This window comes from Muscardinus avellanarius (assembly GCF_963383645.1).
Source record: "Muscardinus avellanarius genome assembly, chromosome: 9".
NCBI classification, from domain to species: Eukaryota; Metazoa; Chordata; class Mammalia; order Rodentia; family Gliridae; genus Muscardinus; species Muscardinus avellanarius.
Window position 1 is genome coordinate 34,725,285 of NC_137795.1, and position 19,622 is coordinate 34,744,906.

General features: G+C 41.0%; 1 protein-coding gene across 2 annotated transcripts in view; it reads left to right on the forward strand.

Moving 5' to 3' along the window:
- ANKMY2 (ankyrin repeat and MYND domain containing 2) overlaps nt 1-19,622 on the forward strand; it is a gene marked incomplete at both ends in the record, with an annotated part of 47,611 nt that overhangs the window by 22,096 nt on the left and 5,893 nt on the right. For both annotated transcript variants that reach the window (XM_080701768.1, XM_080701769.1), the window contains 3 exons: nt 6,277-6,437; nt 14,979-15,193; nt 15,936-16,071. In XM_080701768.1, the coding sequence (XP_080557894.1) occupies nt 6,277-6,437; nt 14,979-15,193; nt 15,936-16,071 (512 nt within the window). The remainder of the gene's footprint in view (nt 1-6,276; nt 6,438-14,978; nt 15,194-15,935; nt 16,072-19,622) is intronic.

Here is a 19,622-nt window from a genome sequence, read left to right on the forward strand (position 1 = left end):
AAACAATATTTTAATCTAGTTAGACTAGTTTCACAGACATAAAATTATATTGCACTCTTTCAGTTAAAATTATGTTTTCCAAATAATTAGACCTTAAAATGTCACTCTCCCCTTCTTATTTCCTTCAAGTGGATCAGTATGTACACACATAAAACATTCTTGACATTTTTTTTTAATAACTGTGATTAGTCATACCGGAAATATTCCTTGCAACTTGTTCTCTTCGTTTACCAGTGCAACATGGAAGTCTCTCTCGCCCCAGTAAGTATAAATGAATTCAGTATTTCAATAGCTACGTTATGTACTTTAGTAATGTATTTTTCCCCATAGCATTTATTGTAAACTTTAGTTACAAATATTTAACCATTTTGGGCCATCTTTTTCTCATCATTTGGAGAAGCTTTATGTATTTTATGCCTATTAACCCTTTCTCTATCAGTTGTGTCTCAGATATTTTATACCAGTTTTATTTTTCCTTTAATTATTTATAAGGACTTTTGCCTCTGAAAGTTTATGTTTAAGTAGTCATATGTATTTTTTATAGCTCCCATACTTCTTGTCTTGATAGACTTTTTTTTTTTTTGACTAAGGGCTTATACAAGTATTCTCTTATCTTTGAGATTTTTAATGATGCACTTTTAGAATTTATTGCTTTAAAGTCTGTTCCCACCCAACTTTGATAATAATAATAATAGCCAACTTTGATAACACCATTTATTCAAACACAGAACATTTTCCCACTGTATTGAAATACTAACTTTGTGTTAAGTTGACTTCTTTATTAAATGGTCATATAAGTATGTACAGACAATAAACATTAATTGATCTTAGTACTTCTCATCCAAATAAATAGTATATATACCTTTCCATGTTTTTTGTGGGGTTGTTTTATTTTTGGTCTTTTAACAGTAATAGATTCTTTAATATCAGTTATTTTTTAAAAAGTTGAAGTTACTTGTAGTTACCATTCAGGTTGTAAGGAAAAATCTTAACGACTACGCCACACTCTGCCACTTCTAGCTGGTTATGGGTAAAAAAGAGAAAAGCTTTTGATTTCTATATTCTTTCTTGTCATTTTTATTAGTCTCCTGGATTTTTTAGCTATTTAGTTTCATTTTATTTTCTATTTGAATTATTGTCTGATTTAAATTAAGAAATAATACTGATAATTTGCATGTCTTTTCTGTTTTTAGTGAAAATGCTTTTTATTTTTACTTTTTAAGATGGTATTAAGTTTTATCAATGGATAATATCATTGTCTTTTTGCATTCCTTAGTTCCACTTTTTTCAGGTATAGCCTTTCTTTTTGCTTTTTTTTTTTTGCATTTGTCAGTAACCTCTTTGCCTATCTTCTTATTTTCAATCTATATTATTTCGATTTAGGAGTGTCACTTAAAAATATATAGGTGAGTTCTGTTTTCATAATCTAAAATGATAGTCTCTTTCTTTTATCAAATATTTAGCTTCTATACATTTAATATACTTATAAACTTGGTTCATTCCTTGTCTTTTACTTCATTTGTACTCACCAGTTTCCTTGGTTATTGCTGTGTGTGTGTGTGTGTGTGTGTGTGTGTGTGTGTGTGTGTGTTACTGTGATTGGCCCAGTAGCCTGCCATTCATAAGGCACTGTATTTGCCCATTTAGCAATCCCCAGCAAGATAAAATCCTTGTAACATGTTTTTTTACTTTCTCTAATTTTGCCTTGTCAGGTTATAGACCTTTCTACCTCCTCCACTACATCATCCAAGTCTGTGCCTGTCATTCTCTTAGCTGTGAACTTTGCTGATAGAATTTAGTATTTTTAGTACCATCTGCTATTTATTAGAATGTCATTGACAGGATGTTGCTTTTCTCTCAATTATGTTGTCAAGAGTATGACATTCTGTTTGCACCCATTTAGGTTAATTGTCTGCCTAACTCTCCACTTGCTCCTTGCCTTTCTCTCTGTTCAACTTGAGATCTCTGGTCTAATTTAGGTTTTGGTTAGAGGACTTTCTTAAAGAAGTTATAGCAGTTGCATATCCTTTGAAACTCATCACAACTGATCTTTCTGAAATGTGAGTCATATTGTGGTTAGATTCACGATTCTATCAGTTTCTATCAGTCACATGTCAAAGTTATTGCACAGTCCCCTAAATTCTCATTCTGCAAATAAGAATTCAGTTAGTTTTTTTGTAATTTTTTTGTTGTTCATCTTTGAAATTAAACAGTTTTACCAGGATATGTCAGTGAACCTTTGCAGTCTGAAAGACTCAGGTGTAGTTTTTGTCATACTAGCACACAATGATGTACTTTTCCCCAATAGCATTTTCTGTAAAACTTTAGTTGCAAAAATCTAACCATTACCAAGTAAGAATTATATTTGTAAATAATATATCACTCTAACTATAACTATAACAGAGTAGTTAAAATATAAAAACAATCTGGAGACTACCTAGAATGAAAAAGATTGGTCTTGAAAAACAGAAAAATATTTTTTCAAAAATGTGTAATATAGCTGGGCTTGTAATCCCAGTACTTGGGAGGCTATAACAGGAGGACCTGGTTCATGGCCAGCTTTCTCAACTTAGTGAGACAACCCCGTTTCAAATAAAGAACAACAACAACAAAAAAAAATTGAGCTCGGGGTGTAGCTCAGATGTAGAATGCCCCTGGGTTCAATCCCCAGCACCACAAACAAAGCAGTATAATATTAAACTCTCTTCTAATAACTGTCATTAGTATATATCAGATATTTTTATGTATAGATATGTCCTTTTTTTTTTTTTACTGTACTAGTTAGGGGATTGATGAGATTTCCTCTGGCCCTATTATATTCACATCTTCCTATATCTAATTTGATATATTTGATGACTTTTTTGTGTGGTACTGGGGATTGAACCCAGGGGCATTCTACCTCTGAGCTACACCTCCAGCCCTATTTTTTTATTCTTTATTTTGAAACAAGGTTTCACTGAGTTGCAGAGGGCCTCACTAAGTAGCTGAGGCTGTCCTCAGCCTCCTAAGTACTGGGATTACAAGTGTGCACCACCACACCTGGTTTAATAACATACTTTGAAACAACTTTTTTTTTTTTTTTTATAGGAACATAAGGCCTTCATTGAATCTAGGTGTTGGTTGTGTTAAGGAAGAATGTGTACCTTCTGGAGTTTCTTCATGTACAGTTGTAAATTCACACAACTCAGTGAGACCTTGTTTCAAAATAAAGAATAAAAAATAGGGCTGGAGGTGTAGCTCAGAGATAGAACGCCCCTGGGTTCAATCTTCAGTACCACAAAAAAGAGTTGCCTTTATTGATTTTGTACTGTCATGCACATAACCCCACTAGCATTAGGAGATTTACATGGCGTAAGATCATTTTACTCTCTTCTTGAAGATCTTAGAAACAAACATGGTCATTTCCTTAACAGAGAACCTTGGCTTATTTAAAATTCTTGTTACAAACTTCTAGTGTTTGCTTTTTCCCCAAGATGTAGACAATGGAACTTTCTGATAGAGAGAGAGAGGAACTGGTGGTTTGGTACTTAATGGTAGTAAGAAATACCAAAAATCATATTGTGATCACTACAATTCTCTTTTCAAATGATGTACATTTCTTCTGTCATTTGCTTAATACTCTTTCAATTCTTTTTTCTCTTTGGGATTTCTATATTTTTTTTTGCTATTAGACTTACTGGCTCTCTCCAGCTCTTTTCTCTCTTCCATAATGATTTGTATCTTTTAATTGTGCTCTGTTTTGAGAAATTTATTTCATGCACTTGATCTATGTTACTAATTTAGTTCTCAGTAGTTAACAGAATTACCTCTTTCAGTTTGTTTAATAATTTTTATATTGGAATCTCTCTGTGATTCTTGGAAGTCTTTCTATACTGCAGTAGAATCTGCTCCGGGGCTGTTATTTTTTGAGCTGTGGTTGTGGTTGTAACTGTTGTGGTTGATGTCAGTACTTCCAGTCCAGGAACCCATCTATTGGAGTACTGTGGCATCCTGGAGTTGCTTTGGGCACTTGGCTCTGAGTTTCCTAAGCAGCCAGGTGAAGCCCCTAGTGTTGGTGAGCAGGAGAGGAAGTGGTATAGTCTCTATGCCTGTGGGCCCACGAGCAACCAAAAAGGGGGAATTGCCCTGCCCCCGCCACATGCTCCCAGGACACCCCGGGGCAAGCGAGCCTTCCGCTAGCCTCATGTGCCAGTCCAGCTGGCCACAGTGCAGTCCCCCTGTGGACTACCTGCCGTAGGTAGGTAGGATCAGGCAGATTCTCCCAAGGCCATCCCCTGGGAGGGCAGGAGCCATGCAGCTCTTGGCAGACCCACTCAGGAGCAGCAGCCAGGGCAACTCTCCCAGGACTCACCTCACTAGTCCCTCCTCAGACAGAGGGGGAAGAGGTGTCTCCTTGGAGGGAGCGTGCGCCCTTCAGTGTGCCCTGCAGCTTCTGCCTGTTTTCCCAGAGAGGAACACAGCTTCAGGCCAACAACTTCCAGGGAAGGATTTGCTTCTGCAGAACCAGTGCGGTGCTAGAGATGGTGCAGGGTAGTGGCTTGGAGATTTCTGAGAAGCTGTAATGTGTATTCTAAGATAATGGGAGCAAAACGCACACATACAAGAGAGGCTTTTTCACAAAGAGGCCAAGCTTTCTCAAATACAGAGGGGAGACTGAATTAGTTTGGTAAGATTAATGACTAATATAATACTAAGGAAAAATGTTGTTCTTTAGTTGCTTGTTGCATTTATGGCAAATGGTACCAAAAACAAAAGTGTGAACTTATTTTAAGTACAAAAACTTACATTTGTTTTTTCTTTAATGCCAACTAGAGTGTTAGGAACAGCTAGTCTTTGATCAGAACTTGCTGAAAAAATAAGATGTTAAAATGACACAATGTTTTACTGAAATACTTTACATAGAATATGTTTAAATTTTGTGCATATATAAGTGAGGCCCTTTACAACTCAATGAGACCCTATTTCAAAATTAAAAAGTAAAAAAAAATAGTGCTAGGGGTGTGGCTCAGAGGTAGAATGCCCCTCGGGTTCCATTCCCACATGCACTCACAAAAAGTAATGATTTCTATAAAATGCTTTAGATTCAATTTTAACTTGAATACTGCTTCTTTTGATCCACACAATCTTCATATATATTGAAGAGAGAGAGAGAAAGTGTGTGGTGTGTGTGTGTGTGTGTGTGTGTGTGTGTGTGTGTGTGTGTGTTTACACATACCCAGGGGCATTCTACCTCCATGCTACACCTCCAAGCCCTTTTTATTTTTATTTTTTTTGAAATAGGGTCTTGCTAGGTAGCTGAGAGTCTCTGTACTTGCTGATGCTGTCATCTACCTGTGATTCTCCTGTTTCAGCCTCCCAAGTACTGGGATTACAGTCATGTGCCATCATGTTTGGCTGGATTCTATATCTTTGAAAGATTATTTTTCTGCTTTCAAATGCTTCTCCTTCTCTCCTTTCTTTCTCCCCCCCCCCCCTCTCTCTGTCTCTTTCTCTTGATACTGAAGATTAAACTCAGGGGCATATCTCCAAGCTATACCCCAACCCTTCTTTTTTTTTTTTTTTTTTTTTTTTTTTGCGGGTCTGGAGGCATTCGACCTCCAAGCTACACCCCTGCCCTTTTTTTTTTTTTATTCTTTATTTTGAAACATGGTCTCACTGAGTTGCAGAGGGCCTCACTAAGTAGCTGAGGCTGTCCGTGAACCGCGATCCTCCAGTCTCAGCCTTCTGAATGCTGGGATTACAAGCGTGCGCCACCACACCCAGTTCTACCCTTCTTATTTTTTATATTATTTATTTATTTATTCATTTGGTGGTACTGGGGTTCCTGGAAATGCTTCTACCTTCGGGCTACACTCCCAGACCTATTTTGTAATTTTTAATTTGGAAACAGGGTCTCTTAAACCAGTGCAGCTGGCTTCCAACCTGCACGATCCTCCTGTCTTCACCTCCCAAGCGCGGGGATTACAATCGTGCACCACCACACCCGGCTTATTTTTTATTTTGAAACAGAATCTTGCTAGCTGCTGAGGCTGGTCTTGAAATTGCAATCTTCCTATCTCAGCCTACTAAGTGCTGGGATTACAAGTGTGTGCCATCGTCCTTAGCTTTAGAATAGTTCTAAAAATTCTCTGTTTTACCTCTCTTCCTCCTCTCCTTTCCTAAAAAATGAAGATATTTATGCATGTTACTTTATAAGGTAACAGTAACATAATGAAAAAAATTCCAATGCCTGTGTTTAATAATAAAATTAAAACTTTTCTACTTTTCTCTTAAAAGGTCAACATGACTGTGTGACTATAATCAACAATTTCTTTCCTCGAGAGAGACTGGATTATTACACCAAACCCCAGGGACTAGATAAAGAACCAAAACTGCCCCCGAAGTTGGCAGGCCCTCTGCACAAAATTATCACCACGACAAATCTTCATCCTGTCAAGGTAGTGCAGTGTTTATTACATTTGCTTTTCATTTCAGTATTGCTTCAGCATTTAAACTGCTGTGGGTATATAGAATCATCATAGTCTTGCCTTGAGCTTTATAGATGCACGGTTTGCAACAGACTCCCCATTCATTTGATTCATCAAAGGAGCACTGTCAGCTGAAACCTGGGTCACGGTGAGGCTGGAGCTCTGGGAAAGGCTGAAGAGGAGGATCAGCTGAACCTGCCCTCACCTCTTCTGGGCAGCTCTGCAGCAAGTGTGGTACCACAGTGGCCCAGGAGCTTTTGAATCCATCCATCTGTCCTTGGCCAGGGCCTTCCCCAGAGGGCAAGGATAGCCTGCCAGGTAGAGGAAGCGTGGTGGCTCCCTTTTGAATGAGGATAGCCCTCTGCAGATAAAGGCCGCCCTGAGCCTTTAGCAGCCAGCACTGAGAACAGCCTGGTAAAGAAGATCTGGTGGGGCTCCATCAGCACCTACAATAGTCATCCTTCTAGGAAACATTCTGAAATGAACACATCCGTCACACAAGGGGCTACTTGATGCCATTAAGTCATAGTCTTTCCAGCCGTTATTCAAATCAGGATGTCAAACTTTTAGACCAGCACCTACGTTCAAATAATTTAACTGGAAAACTTGAACAGCCATTTCACTGCTATTTTCTTTGGATCAATAGTATTGTCAACAGTACCTACAAAAAGCTACATTAAAACATCTGAAGCCAGGCATGGTGGTGCACGCTTGTAATCCCCGCACTTGGGAGGCAGAGACAGGAGGATGGCGCAGTTTCAAAGCCAGCCGCGCTGGCTTAAGAGACCCTGTTTCCAAATAAAGATATAAAACAGATCTGGGAGTATACCCCAGAGGTAGAAGGGCTTCCAGGAACCCCAGTACCACCAAATAAATAAATAAATACATGCATATATACATACATACATACATACATACATACATACATACATACATACATCTGAAGAAAAGAGACTTAGAAATTACTTTAAAAAATATTTAGCCTGCTGGGCACAGTGGCACATGCCTGTATTCCCAGAAGTTGGGAAGCTGAGACAGGAGGATTGTAGGTTTGGGGCCAGAGTGCAATAATTTAGCAAAAGCAAGATCTTATTTCAAAATACAAAGGGTTGGGGGTATAGCCCAGAGGTAAAATGCCTCTGAGTTCAATCTCCAGTAACACACACACACACACACACACACACGCACACACACACACATACACACACACGTGTGTGTGTCAATGGTTCTTTTCCTTCTAACATATGTGTGGAAGATAAAAGTCCCAGGAATAGCAGAACTTCTTATCTGTGGCACTTGGGCATGTGCTAGGTGAGCTGCAATGACAGATTTTTTTTTAGAGATTCAGTTCCCTCCCTCCCTCCCTATCTCTTTCTTTCTCTCTCTTTCTTTCTTTCTTTCTCTCTCTTTCTTTCTTTCTTTCTTTCTCTCTTTCTCTCTTTCTTTCTTTCTTCTTTCTTTTCTACTGGGTATGAAACCCAGGGACATTATACCTCTGAGCTACACCACCAGCCCTATTTTTTAGTCTTTATTTTGAAACATGGTCTCATTGAGTTTCAAAGGGCATCACTAAGTAGCTGAAGCTGTTCGAGAACCATGATCCTCCTGTCTCAGCCTCGGCTGAGAGCCAGTATTTTTTATTTATTTTTTTTTTTTGGTGGTACTGGGGTTCCTGGAAGCCCTTCTACCTCCGGGCTACACTCCCAGACCTATTTTATATTTTATTTGGAAAGAGGGTCTCTTAAGCCAGCAAGGCTGGCTCCGAACCAGCGCGATCCTCCTGTCTCCGCCTCCCAAGCTCAGGGATTACAAGCGTGTGCCACCACGCCCGGAAAGATCCAGTATTTTTTAATGTGGAGAATGTGTGTGGTTTTATAAGACCCTTGTTCCCCCTTGGCCCGAGTATTACAGGGTATTTGTCTGAAGAAGTTCCCTTGGATTTTCTGATTTATTTGCTTTGGTTTTTTTTTCTGTGCTGGGATAGAACCCAGGGCCTCACATATGCCAGGAAAGACCTCTATCACCGAGACACACTCCCAACACCTGAATCACTGACTTTTACATCTGTGTTTTATGCCTTCAGATTGCAGTAAGATTCTGGAATAATTTTGATATTTACATGGCATCCAGTCTCTCAGGGTTAAATGTTCTAAGAAGTATTCTACTTGCATTTATCTTTAAAGGCACATATTTTGAATAAATCAAGTTAAGGATTTATGTAGACAAGTAATAAATTGCAAAGTTATATACTCTGATAATCTACAAAATATTTGTAGTATAATATTTACAAATATTTATAAAATGCAATATAATATTTATAAAAAGAGACTGTTGTTTGACCATTGTACCTTCTTGCATACCAGACCTTGGTTTTTGAAGGTATAAACAATTTTACTCACTTGGAAACCTTTCTTTTATTCATACTTTGGATATAAAAAGCTCCTCAGTAGTTATTGTGGGGGCCTGTTTCCATTGCTTTACCCTTTTCAAGCTGCCATAGTTCTTCCTAGGGAGTATGATTTAAAAAAAAAAATAACAAACAGCCATTCTCTAAAGTCAAACACCTTTTAAAACAAGCACAGAAATTTTTCTCAACACAGAGCTCACCTTTCACTACCTTGCATCTAACACAGCTGAATTTATGTCTAGGTTGAATGGCTCCTATGGCAATAAGGATGTGTTTGTTTTCAAAAGGGACTTAGGGAGTTGTGCTGATGCCCAGAAAAGAAAGGTTATCTAGAAGGAAAACAAAATCACAGGGCAAGATGGCAACTGAGCCAAGCAGGCTCTCTTAGGGAAGGAGAGGTGTATAGGGAGCAATCATGTCTTTGTTTATTAAAATGATGTTCAAACCCAGAATTAAAAAAAAAATTTATTGGTGCATTGTAATCATACATATTAATGGGGTAGAAGATGTTAGAGACATATATGCCCAGTTACTATCCCATTCCCTCCCCCTCCTTCTCATGTTTAGCTAAGTGATTGATTGAGTTTGATATGCAAATTTTTTTTTTTTTTTTTTTGGTGGTACTGGGGTTCCTGGAAGCCCTTCTACCTCAGGGCTACACTCCCAGACCTATTTTATATTTTATGTGGAAACAGGGTCTCTTAAGCCAGCGCGGCTGGCTTCGAACCTGTGCGATCCTCCTGTCTCCGCCTCCCAAGCGCGGAGATTACAAGCGTGCGCCACCACGCCCGGCCCAATATGCAAATTTTTAAAAATAAAATTTGGATGTAGCTCAGTGATAGAACATTTGTGTATAGAACATTTTTGTACTCTGCATGAAGCCCTGAGATTGATCCCCAGCATTAAAAAAAAAAAATAGGGAGTTTAAAAAAAATTTAAATGCTACTGCATGAACATATTCTAAGGTAGCATTCTTTTGAGAGATATAATTTAAGTAGTTTTTATGTAGTATAGAATATATTTATGTCCATTTGGTAATCAATGATAAGGATTTACTTTATAATACATTACTTCAAAATGATACAGAGATGAAACTATCACAAATATTCCTTTGTGTGCAGCTATGTAAATGTTTCAGCTGCTTTTATTCCATTTTTTGTCAATATTTGCTTTATATTATAAAGTAAATAAGACCTACTGTCTCAAAACAAAGCAATAAAAGATACTAATCTGAGTTCTTTTTGAGATTTTTTTTTTTTTTTTTTTTGGTGGTACTGGGGTTCCTGGAAACCCTTCTACTTCCAGGCTACACTCCCAGACCTATTTTTTTTATATTTATTTGAAAACAGGGTCTCTTAAGCCAGCGCAGCTGGTTTCGAACCTGCGTGATCCTCCTCTCTGCCTCCCAAGCGCGGGGATTACAAGCGTGCACCACCACGCTCGGCCTTTTTGAGATTTTTAAAAAGGATTTCACTTACAAGAACTGATTATAAATGTCATATATAAAAATATTGATCAAATGGGGTGGGCAGGCGCTGGCGGGGCACCCTTAGGCGATCCCCTCTCGACCCGAAAGGTCCCTGTGGTCTGGGCCCCTGGCCCTGACCCCGGGCGGGTGGGCAGGCGCTGGTGGGGCACCCCTAGGTGACCCCCTTTCCACCTGGAAAGACCCTGTGGTCCAGGCCCCTGGCCCCGACCCTGGGCGGGTGGGCAGGCGCTGGCGGGGCACCCCTAGGCAACTCCTTTCCACCTGGAAGGACCCTGTAAAAAAAGGAAAAGAAAAAGAAAAAAGGAAAATATCGGAGAGGGGTCAAGGAGGCCGTGGCGGATGCCAGGGTACTGGAGATGCAGACGAAACTTATCCAAATGAACTGGAATTATTGGAAAAATTCCCTGCTAAGGAGGACTGCTTCTTCTCTACATTGTTAAGAATCTTGGACATCACCTGTAAGGAGAGAGACTTTAGCAGAGACCAAGGAGAAAGGTGGTGCTGAAAGCGTTCTCCGCGTTGGCGGTGGAGACTTGTATGCAGGAGAGCAGAAATCGGAGCCTACCAACCTTATTTTTTTTTTTGAGAAATTATACCAAAGGTCGAATGCTACCATCGCGCATGCTCAGGAACACTGGACAACATTCAGAGTGGAAAAAGAGCTTGGGAAAGATTTGAAATGGTGGAAGCAATGGCAATGGCAGTGGCCAGTACTCAGGGGAGGCAGAGATCTAATTACACCTGGAACCTTTGAAGTAATGACCCCAGAGGTAGAATGCTGCCACCACGCACCCTTGAGAACGTGGGACAAATAGTTGGGCGAAGAGAGTGCTCGGATTAGAGCCTGCTGAGGGGTGAGGCCGGCGACGGACACAGCAAAGCTGGGATTAGAGCCTGTCGTGAGGCAAGGCTGGTACTGGAGCCTCCAAGGTCGGGATTGGAGCCTGCCAAGTGGTTAGTCCGGTGTTGGGGCCAGTGAAGCCGGGATTGGATCATGCCGTGGGGCAAGGCCAGTGCTAGGGCCTCCGAGGCCGGGATCGGTGCCTGCTGAGGGGTTAGGTCGGTGCTGGGGCCAATGGCTGACATCGGGGCCTGCCATGAGGCAAGGCTGCTACTGGGGCCTCTGAGGCTGGGATCGGAGTCTCCAGTGAGGCAAGGCCGGTGGTGGGGCCTTAGAGGCCAGGATTGGAGCCTGCCGAGAGGTTAGGCCGGTGCCGGGGACAGCAAGGCCGGGATTGGAGCCTGCCGTGAGGCAAGGCCAGTGCTGGGGCCCCAAGGCCAGGGCCGGAACCTGCCGAGGGGTTAGGACGGTGCTGGGGCCAGTGAGGCCGGAATTGGAGCCTGCTGTGAGGCAAGGCTGGTGCTGGGGCCTCCGAGGCCGGGATCGGAGCCTGCCAAGGTGTTAGGCCGGTGACGGGGCCTGCGAGGCCAGCATCGGAGCCTGCCGTGAGGCCAGGCCGGTGCTGGGGCCTCCGAGGCCGGGATTGGAGCCTGTCGAGGGGTTAGGCCGGTGCCGGGGCCAGTGGCCAGCATCGGAGCCAGCTGTGAGGCAAGGAGCTACTCGGGCCTCCGAGGCCAGGATCAGAGCCTGCCGAGAGGTTAGGCCGGTGCCAGGACCAACGACCGGCATCGGAGCCAGCCGTGTGGCAAGGCTGGTGCTGGGGCCTCCGAGGCTGGGATCGGAGCCTGCCGAAGGGTTAGGCCGGTGCTGGGGCCAGCGAGGCCGGCATCGGAGCCTGCCATGAGGCAAGGCCGGTGCTGGGGCCTCTGAGGCCGGGATCAGAGCCTGCCTAGGGCTTAGGCCGGTGCTGGGGCCAGCGAGGCCAGGGTTGGAGCCTGCTGTGAGGCAAGGTTGGTGCTGGGGCTTCCGAGGCCGGGATCGGAGCCTGCCGAGGGGTGAGGCCAGTGCCAGGGCCAGCGTGGCCGGGACTGGAGCCTGCTGTGAGACAAGGCTGGTGCTGGGGCCTCCGAGGCCGGGATCAGAGCCTGATAAGGGGTTAGACCGGTGCCAGGGCCAGCGGCCAGCATCGGAGCCTTCCGTGAGGCAAGGCCACTATTGAGGCCTCCGAGGCTGGGATTGGAGCCTGCTGAGGGGTTAGGCTGGTGCTGGGGCCAGCGAGGCCAGGATGAGAGCCTACCATGAGGCAGGTCGGTGCTGGGGCCTTCGAGGCCGGGATCAGAGCCTGCCAAGGGGTCAGGCCGGTGCCAGGGCCAGCGTGGCCAGGATCAGAGCCTGCCATGAGGCAAGGCTGGTGCTGGGGCCTCCGAGGCCGGGATCAGAGCCTGCTGAGGGGTTAGGCCGGTGCCGGGCCAGCGGACGGCATCGGAGCCTTCTGTGAGGCAAGGCTGCTATTGAGGCCTCCGAGGCTGGGATCTGAGCCTGCCGAGGGGTTAGGCCGGTGCTGGAGCTAGTGAGGCTGGCATCAGAGCCTGCTGTGAGACAAGGCCGGTGCTGGGGCCTCCGAGGCTGGGATCGGAGCCAGCTGAGGGGTTAGGCCAGTGTCGGGGCCAGCGAGACCAGAATCGGGGCCTCCCATGAGACAAGGCCGCTGCTTGAGCCATCGAGGTCTGGATCAGTCCACCGGGTAGCCAGGCCACTACTGGGGCTGTCAATTGTGGGATCAGTATTTGCAATGCGGCATGCACAGAGAAATATCGCAGAAAATTAAAACTAGATGCTTCCCCTAATCAGCAATAACTAGGAGGAAAGGGGCAACAGGAAGTGGTCAAGCTATAGAAAGGGCCCTATAGTGAAGCAATTAAGGTGACCAATCAGAGGGTATGGAAAAGGGGAGGATGGAGCCTCTTTAAGAAGCAGGAGGTACATAAACATATGTATCAAAGTTAATTACCAAATAAGCATGGGATCGAGGGAGGGGGAGGGAAAGGGAAGGGGACTGGATGAGGGCTAATTGGATGATGTGTGCTTGTATATCCTCTCAAGTCTTGTATTCCAATGTGATGTATGATTACAATGCACCAATAAAAATAAATTTAAAAAAAGTTTTCAACATTGAAAAAAAATATTGATCAAACAACTTTGATTTCAGTAGCAGAAATATAAAGAATGTCTTTTTATCACAAATTATTATTATCATTATTATTGTTATTGTTATTATACTGGCAATTGAATCTAGTGGCATTCTACTTCTGAGTTATACCCCATCCCTATTTTATATTTATTTTCAAACAGGGTCTTGGTAAATTTATTTTGAAACATGGTGTCACTGAGGGCCTTGATAAATTGTTGAGGCTGGCTGTGAACCTGTGATCCTTCTGTCTCAGCCTCCCTAGTACTGAGATTATAAGCTTGCACCACCACACCCAGCTACAAATTAATTTTTTATATAGTTTAGTAGGGGAAGTAATCAACAGAATCACCAATAAAAATTCTGATTATACTTACTTCACTAAGTATGATCATTTATTGTTATTAAGTGCTGGATTTAAAATAAACACTAGGTTATATATAAATCTAATTTTATCAAAAATAAGTGAAAACTCTTGGTTTCTTATGAACATTCAATCTGTGTTAAATTTCCAAGAAAGGGGATAGTCATGATTTTTACTTTAGCTAACAAATGATCTTTCTTCATCCCTAAAGAGTGGAATTAATGCAATCTCCTTGCTGTTTTTCTTGGACATTTATAATTTCCAGGATAGGTATTTAGCTATAACATGTGCATTAGCGATTACTGTAACTGCTCTTTGCATACACTCAGAGCCCACATTATACATGTTTATATTACTGGTATGTTGCCAAGGAAACAGTCCCCTACAGAAAAACTTAATCTATCCTATAACAAAGCCAATAAAAAAATACTCATTACACTTAATTCAATCATTATCCATACATATACCTGAGAAATGTAGGGGTCATAATGTATAAGATTTGGTAACTCTACTATTTCCCCCTTTAAAGCTATCTGTGGTTTCCTCTTTGTCCTGGTGTCATTATAATAGATAATTAGAAGCATCTGCAGGAAAATCCCACAGAGACATTTAGGTAATTGGAAAGTAAAACATTTCATTTCTAGCCTGATTTCTTTAAAAATCATATTTCCCCATAATTAACAAAAAATAATGAGAACTTAAGTTCTCCTAGCTATGAAATTATAGAGCTTAGTAATATTAACTGAATGGAGTGGTTGCTCAATTATTTGATTCTATATAAATGTTGTACAAATATACCATGATTATCTTTAGTAAAAATAGTTTTAGCTAGGTGTGCTGGCTCACCCCTGTAATCTTGTAATCTCAGTACTTGGCAGACAGAAGGATTGCAGGGTTTAGATCAGACTCAGCAACTTAAGGAGACTCTCAACAACCTAGTGAGATCCTGTTTTCAAAAACAAATAAAAAGCAGGCATAGCTTGGAGGTAGAATGACCCTGGGTTCTTGGGATCAATCCCCAGTAACCAAAAAGAAAGTAAAAAAAGGTTTATAACTTTGATCAGTGACAATTTTTATTCTGATTCAGATTAGCACAGCAACTATGTGATCCCCCAAAAAACTTAGATTTCATTTAGTAATAATGTCAACTAAACTGACTTCCTAATGTATGTAAATAGAAAACATCTCATGGAATTTCTAAGTTCACTGGGATTTCTTTCAGATTGTGATGCTTATAAATGAGAACCCTCTTCTGGCCGAAGAAGCAGCCCTGAATAAATGCTACAAAGTGATGGATCTGATTTGTGAGAAATGTATGAAACAGAGAGACATGAATGAAGTATTGGCTATGAAAATGCATTATATCAGCTGTATCTTTCAGAAATGTATCAGCTTCTTAAAAGATGGGGAGAATAAACTGGATAGCCTGATCAAAAGGTACTGTATTTACCATGCCGTGTATAAAATACATTCAAGTGGATGAGGTTTGGTTATATGAAGCCTAGCTATGGATTTAAACAGTAAGCATCTTAGCATCCATTGCTACAGTAGGGATCACTGTTGGTCTGCAAGAAACAAGTGACAATATTATACTTAGATTGAGTGATTGATCAGTTTTGTACTCTGCAGTGATTTTTACTGTTGTTGTTACCTATGATCCACACATAAGGAATCTGAGGCTTGCAAGATCGCTAGAAAACCGGCCCATCCAAGACAGAGTGTACTGTGCTGGAGGTCATCTCTCTGGACTCACCCTGGGCTCAGTGTATTTGTTGCTATATCTGGGAGAGCCGGCTGTTATCCTTGTTCTCTACCACCAGAGACTAAATTCTCTTGCTGCTTTACTGACAAAAGGGAACTAAGTCAGAAGAGTGTGACTCAGTGAGAGATTTCATTCTTCCTATAAATAACTGGGCAATAAGTAACTAGCTAATCTGATAGCAGGCTTTAGCTTTTTATGGTGGGGGTCACATTTGTCTGTGTTTCTCAGGGCTTGGAAACCTGATAAGGTGTAGGTCAGTATGAAAAGCAATTTGAATCCATCATCATGCTTTAAACAGACAAGTAAAATCTTGAGACAAACAATAAACTACTAAAAGTTATTGGGTTCAGTTATTGAGTTCCTAGGAAGGAATGCTAGTGATTCAACTTCAATTTCTTGTTAAAAAATATATTTCAGCCTGTTAAAAGGCCGAGCTTCTGATGGCTTCCCAGTATATCAGGAGAAGATCATTAGAGAAAGCATCCGGAAATTTCCGTACTGTGAAGCGACACTCCTGCAGCAGCTGGTGCGAAGCATTGCTCCTGTTGAAATTGTAAGCCCCCTCCTTGCCTAAGTTAACTATCACTAAGACCTAATAACTGTGAACTGTATTTCTAAAGTTCTCTTCAGTATTTATTTTTATTATTTCAGAAAATGTTTGAGAAGAAATGTAGAGAGAGGTTTGCCTGCTAAACCTGTTTTTGTATATCCATTTCATGCTCTTCTTTTTATAGCTCTCAATTAAATAAGCAGTTACTTCCCTATGACATTAGGTAGATGTTGAGAATAGAAACTTAAATTTTAAGTACTTTTGTGAAACCTGGATAGGTGTGTATACATCCCCTGTGTAATATGAATACACACAGGCACATTCATATCTAAGAATTATCAGTACAAAGTCTTGCACTAGCTGCATGTACAAAATATTTAGGGTGTAGTATCCAGGCAGGAAGGGTGCAGCTGGAGAAACCACGGCAAAGTTGGTTGTGGCTCCTTATAACAGTCTGGAAGTATGTCCCAGATTCTTACATTCCACCTTAATGCCTCTGATTAGAAATTTTACATACTTACAAAACTGTATACTTCCCAGACATAGGAGGTGAATTTTGTTGGTTTAGTGTGTTTTTTGATTACTTATTGTCCTTTTGTCATATGTTTAAGTTGTATTGAAAAAAATTCCTTTCTCTAGGCTGTTATCTCATTTTCAGTACAGAAAATCAAAGCAAAAATGAGTTCCAGGTGCTTTTACCCAATACGACTTCATTGACTCTGAATTAAATAAAGGCCTGAGCACACAGATGATTTTATAAAATTTATGCATTAAGTTTTTCATGACACAGAGATTCTTTATTTTTACTTTTTAATATAGTTTGCTATCTGGTATTTTAACTTTTGAAAGATGAAAATTAACAAATTTTGAGGTTTATCAATTATGAGTGTGTTTTGGCTATCTCTCTCTTTCTCTCTCTCTCTATGTGTTTATATGTGTGTGTGTGTGTGTGTGTGTGTGTGTATTAATATTAATAGATCTCAAACTCCAACAAAAGAATTAAATAGATTAGGCTTTATATATTCATGTAGACTGCCCAAAGATAGGCAAACTAAGTCTGGCACAATGGCTCAAAAATGATTGTGAGTCCACATACTTTCCCATCTTTCCTTTAATATCTTTTAGCCATGTAGCTTCTCATAGTCATGCTTATATCCATATGTTTGCAAGGCCTTGGACACTTCCCACAGGCTCATGTTGTGGTCTCAGGCATGCAGGAACAACAAAGTGTCTATCTCTGGAAAATATAAGCTCTCACAGACACCATCTGTCTTGTGTCACAGGATGAGGCTTTGCTGCTCAGGACTCAGGAGAAATGAGTGTTTGGGGGCTTATTTGCACACTGCTGCTCTGAAAAAAATTACACGTAGTGAGAAAGTTGGTGGAGTTGATATCAGAAAATGAACTTAGCAGAGCCTGCTGTGGGGGATTTCTAGCACCAACAAGTAGTAGCTGAAATTCTTTCCACCTTCATGAGAAAAAACAGAAAAACTAAAAATAGCTTCCCAGAGTACCTAAGAAACAGTCAGAGCAGGACAGTGTAGAGAGAACAGTGCATCTTAGGTCCACATGATAGAAAAATGTAATTAAAGTTTATAGAGTATAGTGGTTAATGTTTATCTTAGTAATCTAAGTCATCAAGAAAAGGTTTGTAAAAAACTAAGGTAATACTTAATACATTTAGGAAGATTTTACTTTTTAAATTTTTTGTCCTTTAAGAGTTATATAATCTACTCTGGAGAACTTTCAAAAATTAATTAATTAGTTAATTAATTTACTTTATGGTACTGGGGGTGGAACCCAGGGGCTTTTCTACCTCCAGGCTATCTATATTCCCAGACCTATTTTATTTTTTATTCGGAAATAGGGTCTCACAAAGTTGCTGGAAGTCTCACTAAGTAACTGAGAATGGCTCTCCCAGACCTATTTTATTTTTTATTCAGAAACAGGGTCTCACAAAGTTGCTGGAAGCCTCACTAAGTAACTGAGGATGGCTTCGAACCCTTGTGACCCTCCTGTCTCAGCCTCCCAAGAGCGGGGATTACAAGCGTGCGCCACCACGCCTGGCTTAAAGAACTTTATTTTGAATGCCTATAGTTGAGTGTCCCTGGTAGTCTATTTACTGTCTAATTGTTTTTGTTATACACATTCTTTAGACTCTGAAGTGGTACCAAACTCTTCCCTTGATGAGGTTTTCAGGTGGACTGTCTGCCCCTCTTCCCTCTCTCCTTTCTTTTCTTTCTTCCCCTTCTCTCTTTTCTTGCTTCCTTTTGAGTATGTGTGGTACTGGGGATTGAGCCCAGCCACATTCTACCTCTGAGGTGCACCCCAGGTTCTATTTTATTTTTATTTGAAACAGGGTCTCAATAAGTTCCTGAGGCTTACTGTGAATACACAATCCTCCTACCTCAGCCTCCCAAGTACTGGGATGCAAGTGTGCGCCACTGTGCCCTACTGCCGTTTGCTTCCTGGCAGTGCTCATGCCTTGGCCCACCCACCAGGTTTTGTTATCCTCCACCTCGAGTGGGCCTCTGGCTTCTGCCTGTCACAGAACTCCACAGGAAGTATGACCCGTGGCTAAGTTTAAGAACTACTGCTCCAGTGTTGCAGCAGATTATACTGTTAAAGATATTTTGCTTGGTCCATTGAAAAAGCGTGTTTAACTTCTGGAAAACTAGCGTGTGTCTCTGCTCTCAAAGCATGAATTGCATGAAGCATCCTTTTGTTTCTGGGATGAGTATCTTTCCATGAGAGAAGCTCTGGCACCTAAACACTAAACAGATTCTTATTTATCAAAACACATAGCAAGATTCTGTAAAACAAAAAAGTTCTTGTCACACAATAGTGACAAGGAGGATTCACTATGGGAATTCATCTGATCTGTCAGTAATTTTCCTTTTCTGAAGGAGTAGTTCATATAATCAGCCATACTCCTGGCAAAATATCTTTTAGTTTTACCTTTAGTTAATTTGTGAAAATGTTATTGTGTCAAGGGATTCACACAAATGTCTCATTTGACTCTCACATATGTGAGTCAAAATTTCTTAAAGGAGATTTTAATATGTCTCAGGATGTTCTGTGAAAAAATATTTGAATATGAAAATGTAATTGTGATATCTGTTGAATATATAGACTGTTGATTTGTGGACCAAACTACTGCCTGATCTAGTATTCTACCAAAATCAGAATTATAATTAAATCTTTATAAGTAGCTTTATAAGCATCTGGTATTATATTAAGTACCAGTAATTCTAAAACTTAAATTTTAGAATTACCTGAGTATATTAGTAATACAGGTACCTGCACCACACTCTTCAAAATTATCATTTAGAAGGTATGGGCTAAGGGAATGCACCTGAATTTTTAATTTTTTTGTGATATTGGGGATTGAACACAGGGGCATTCTACCTCTGAGCTATACCCCAGCCCTTCTCAATTTTTTTTTATTTTGAAATGGAGTCTCACTAGGTTGCCATCTCACTAAGTTTCTGAGGCTGATCTCAAACCTGTGATCCTCCAGTCTTAGCCTCCCAAGTACTGGGATTACAGTTATG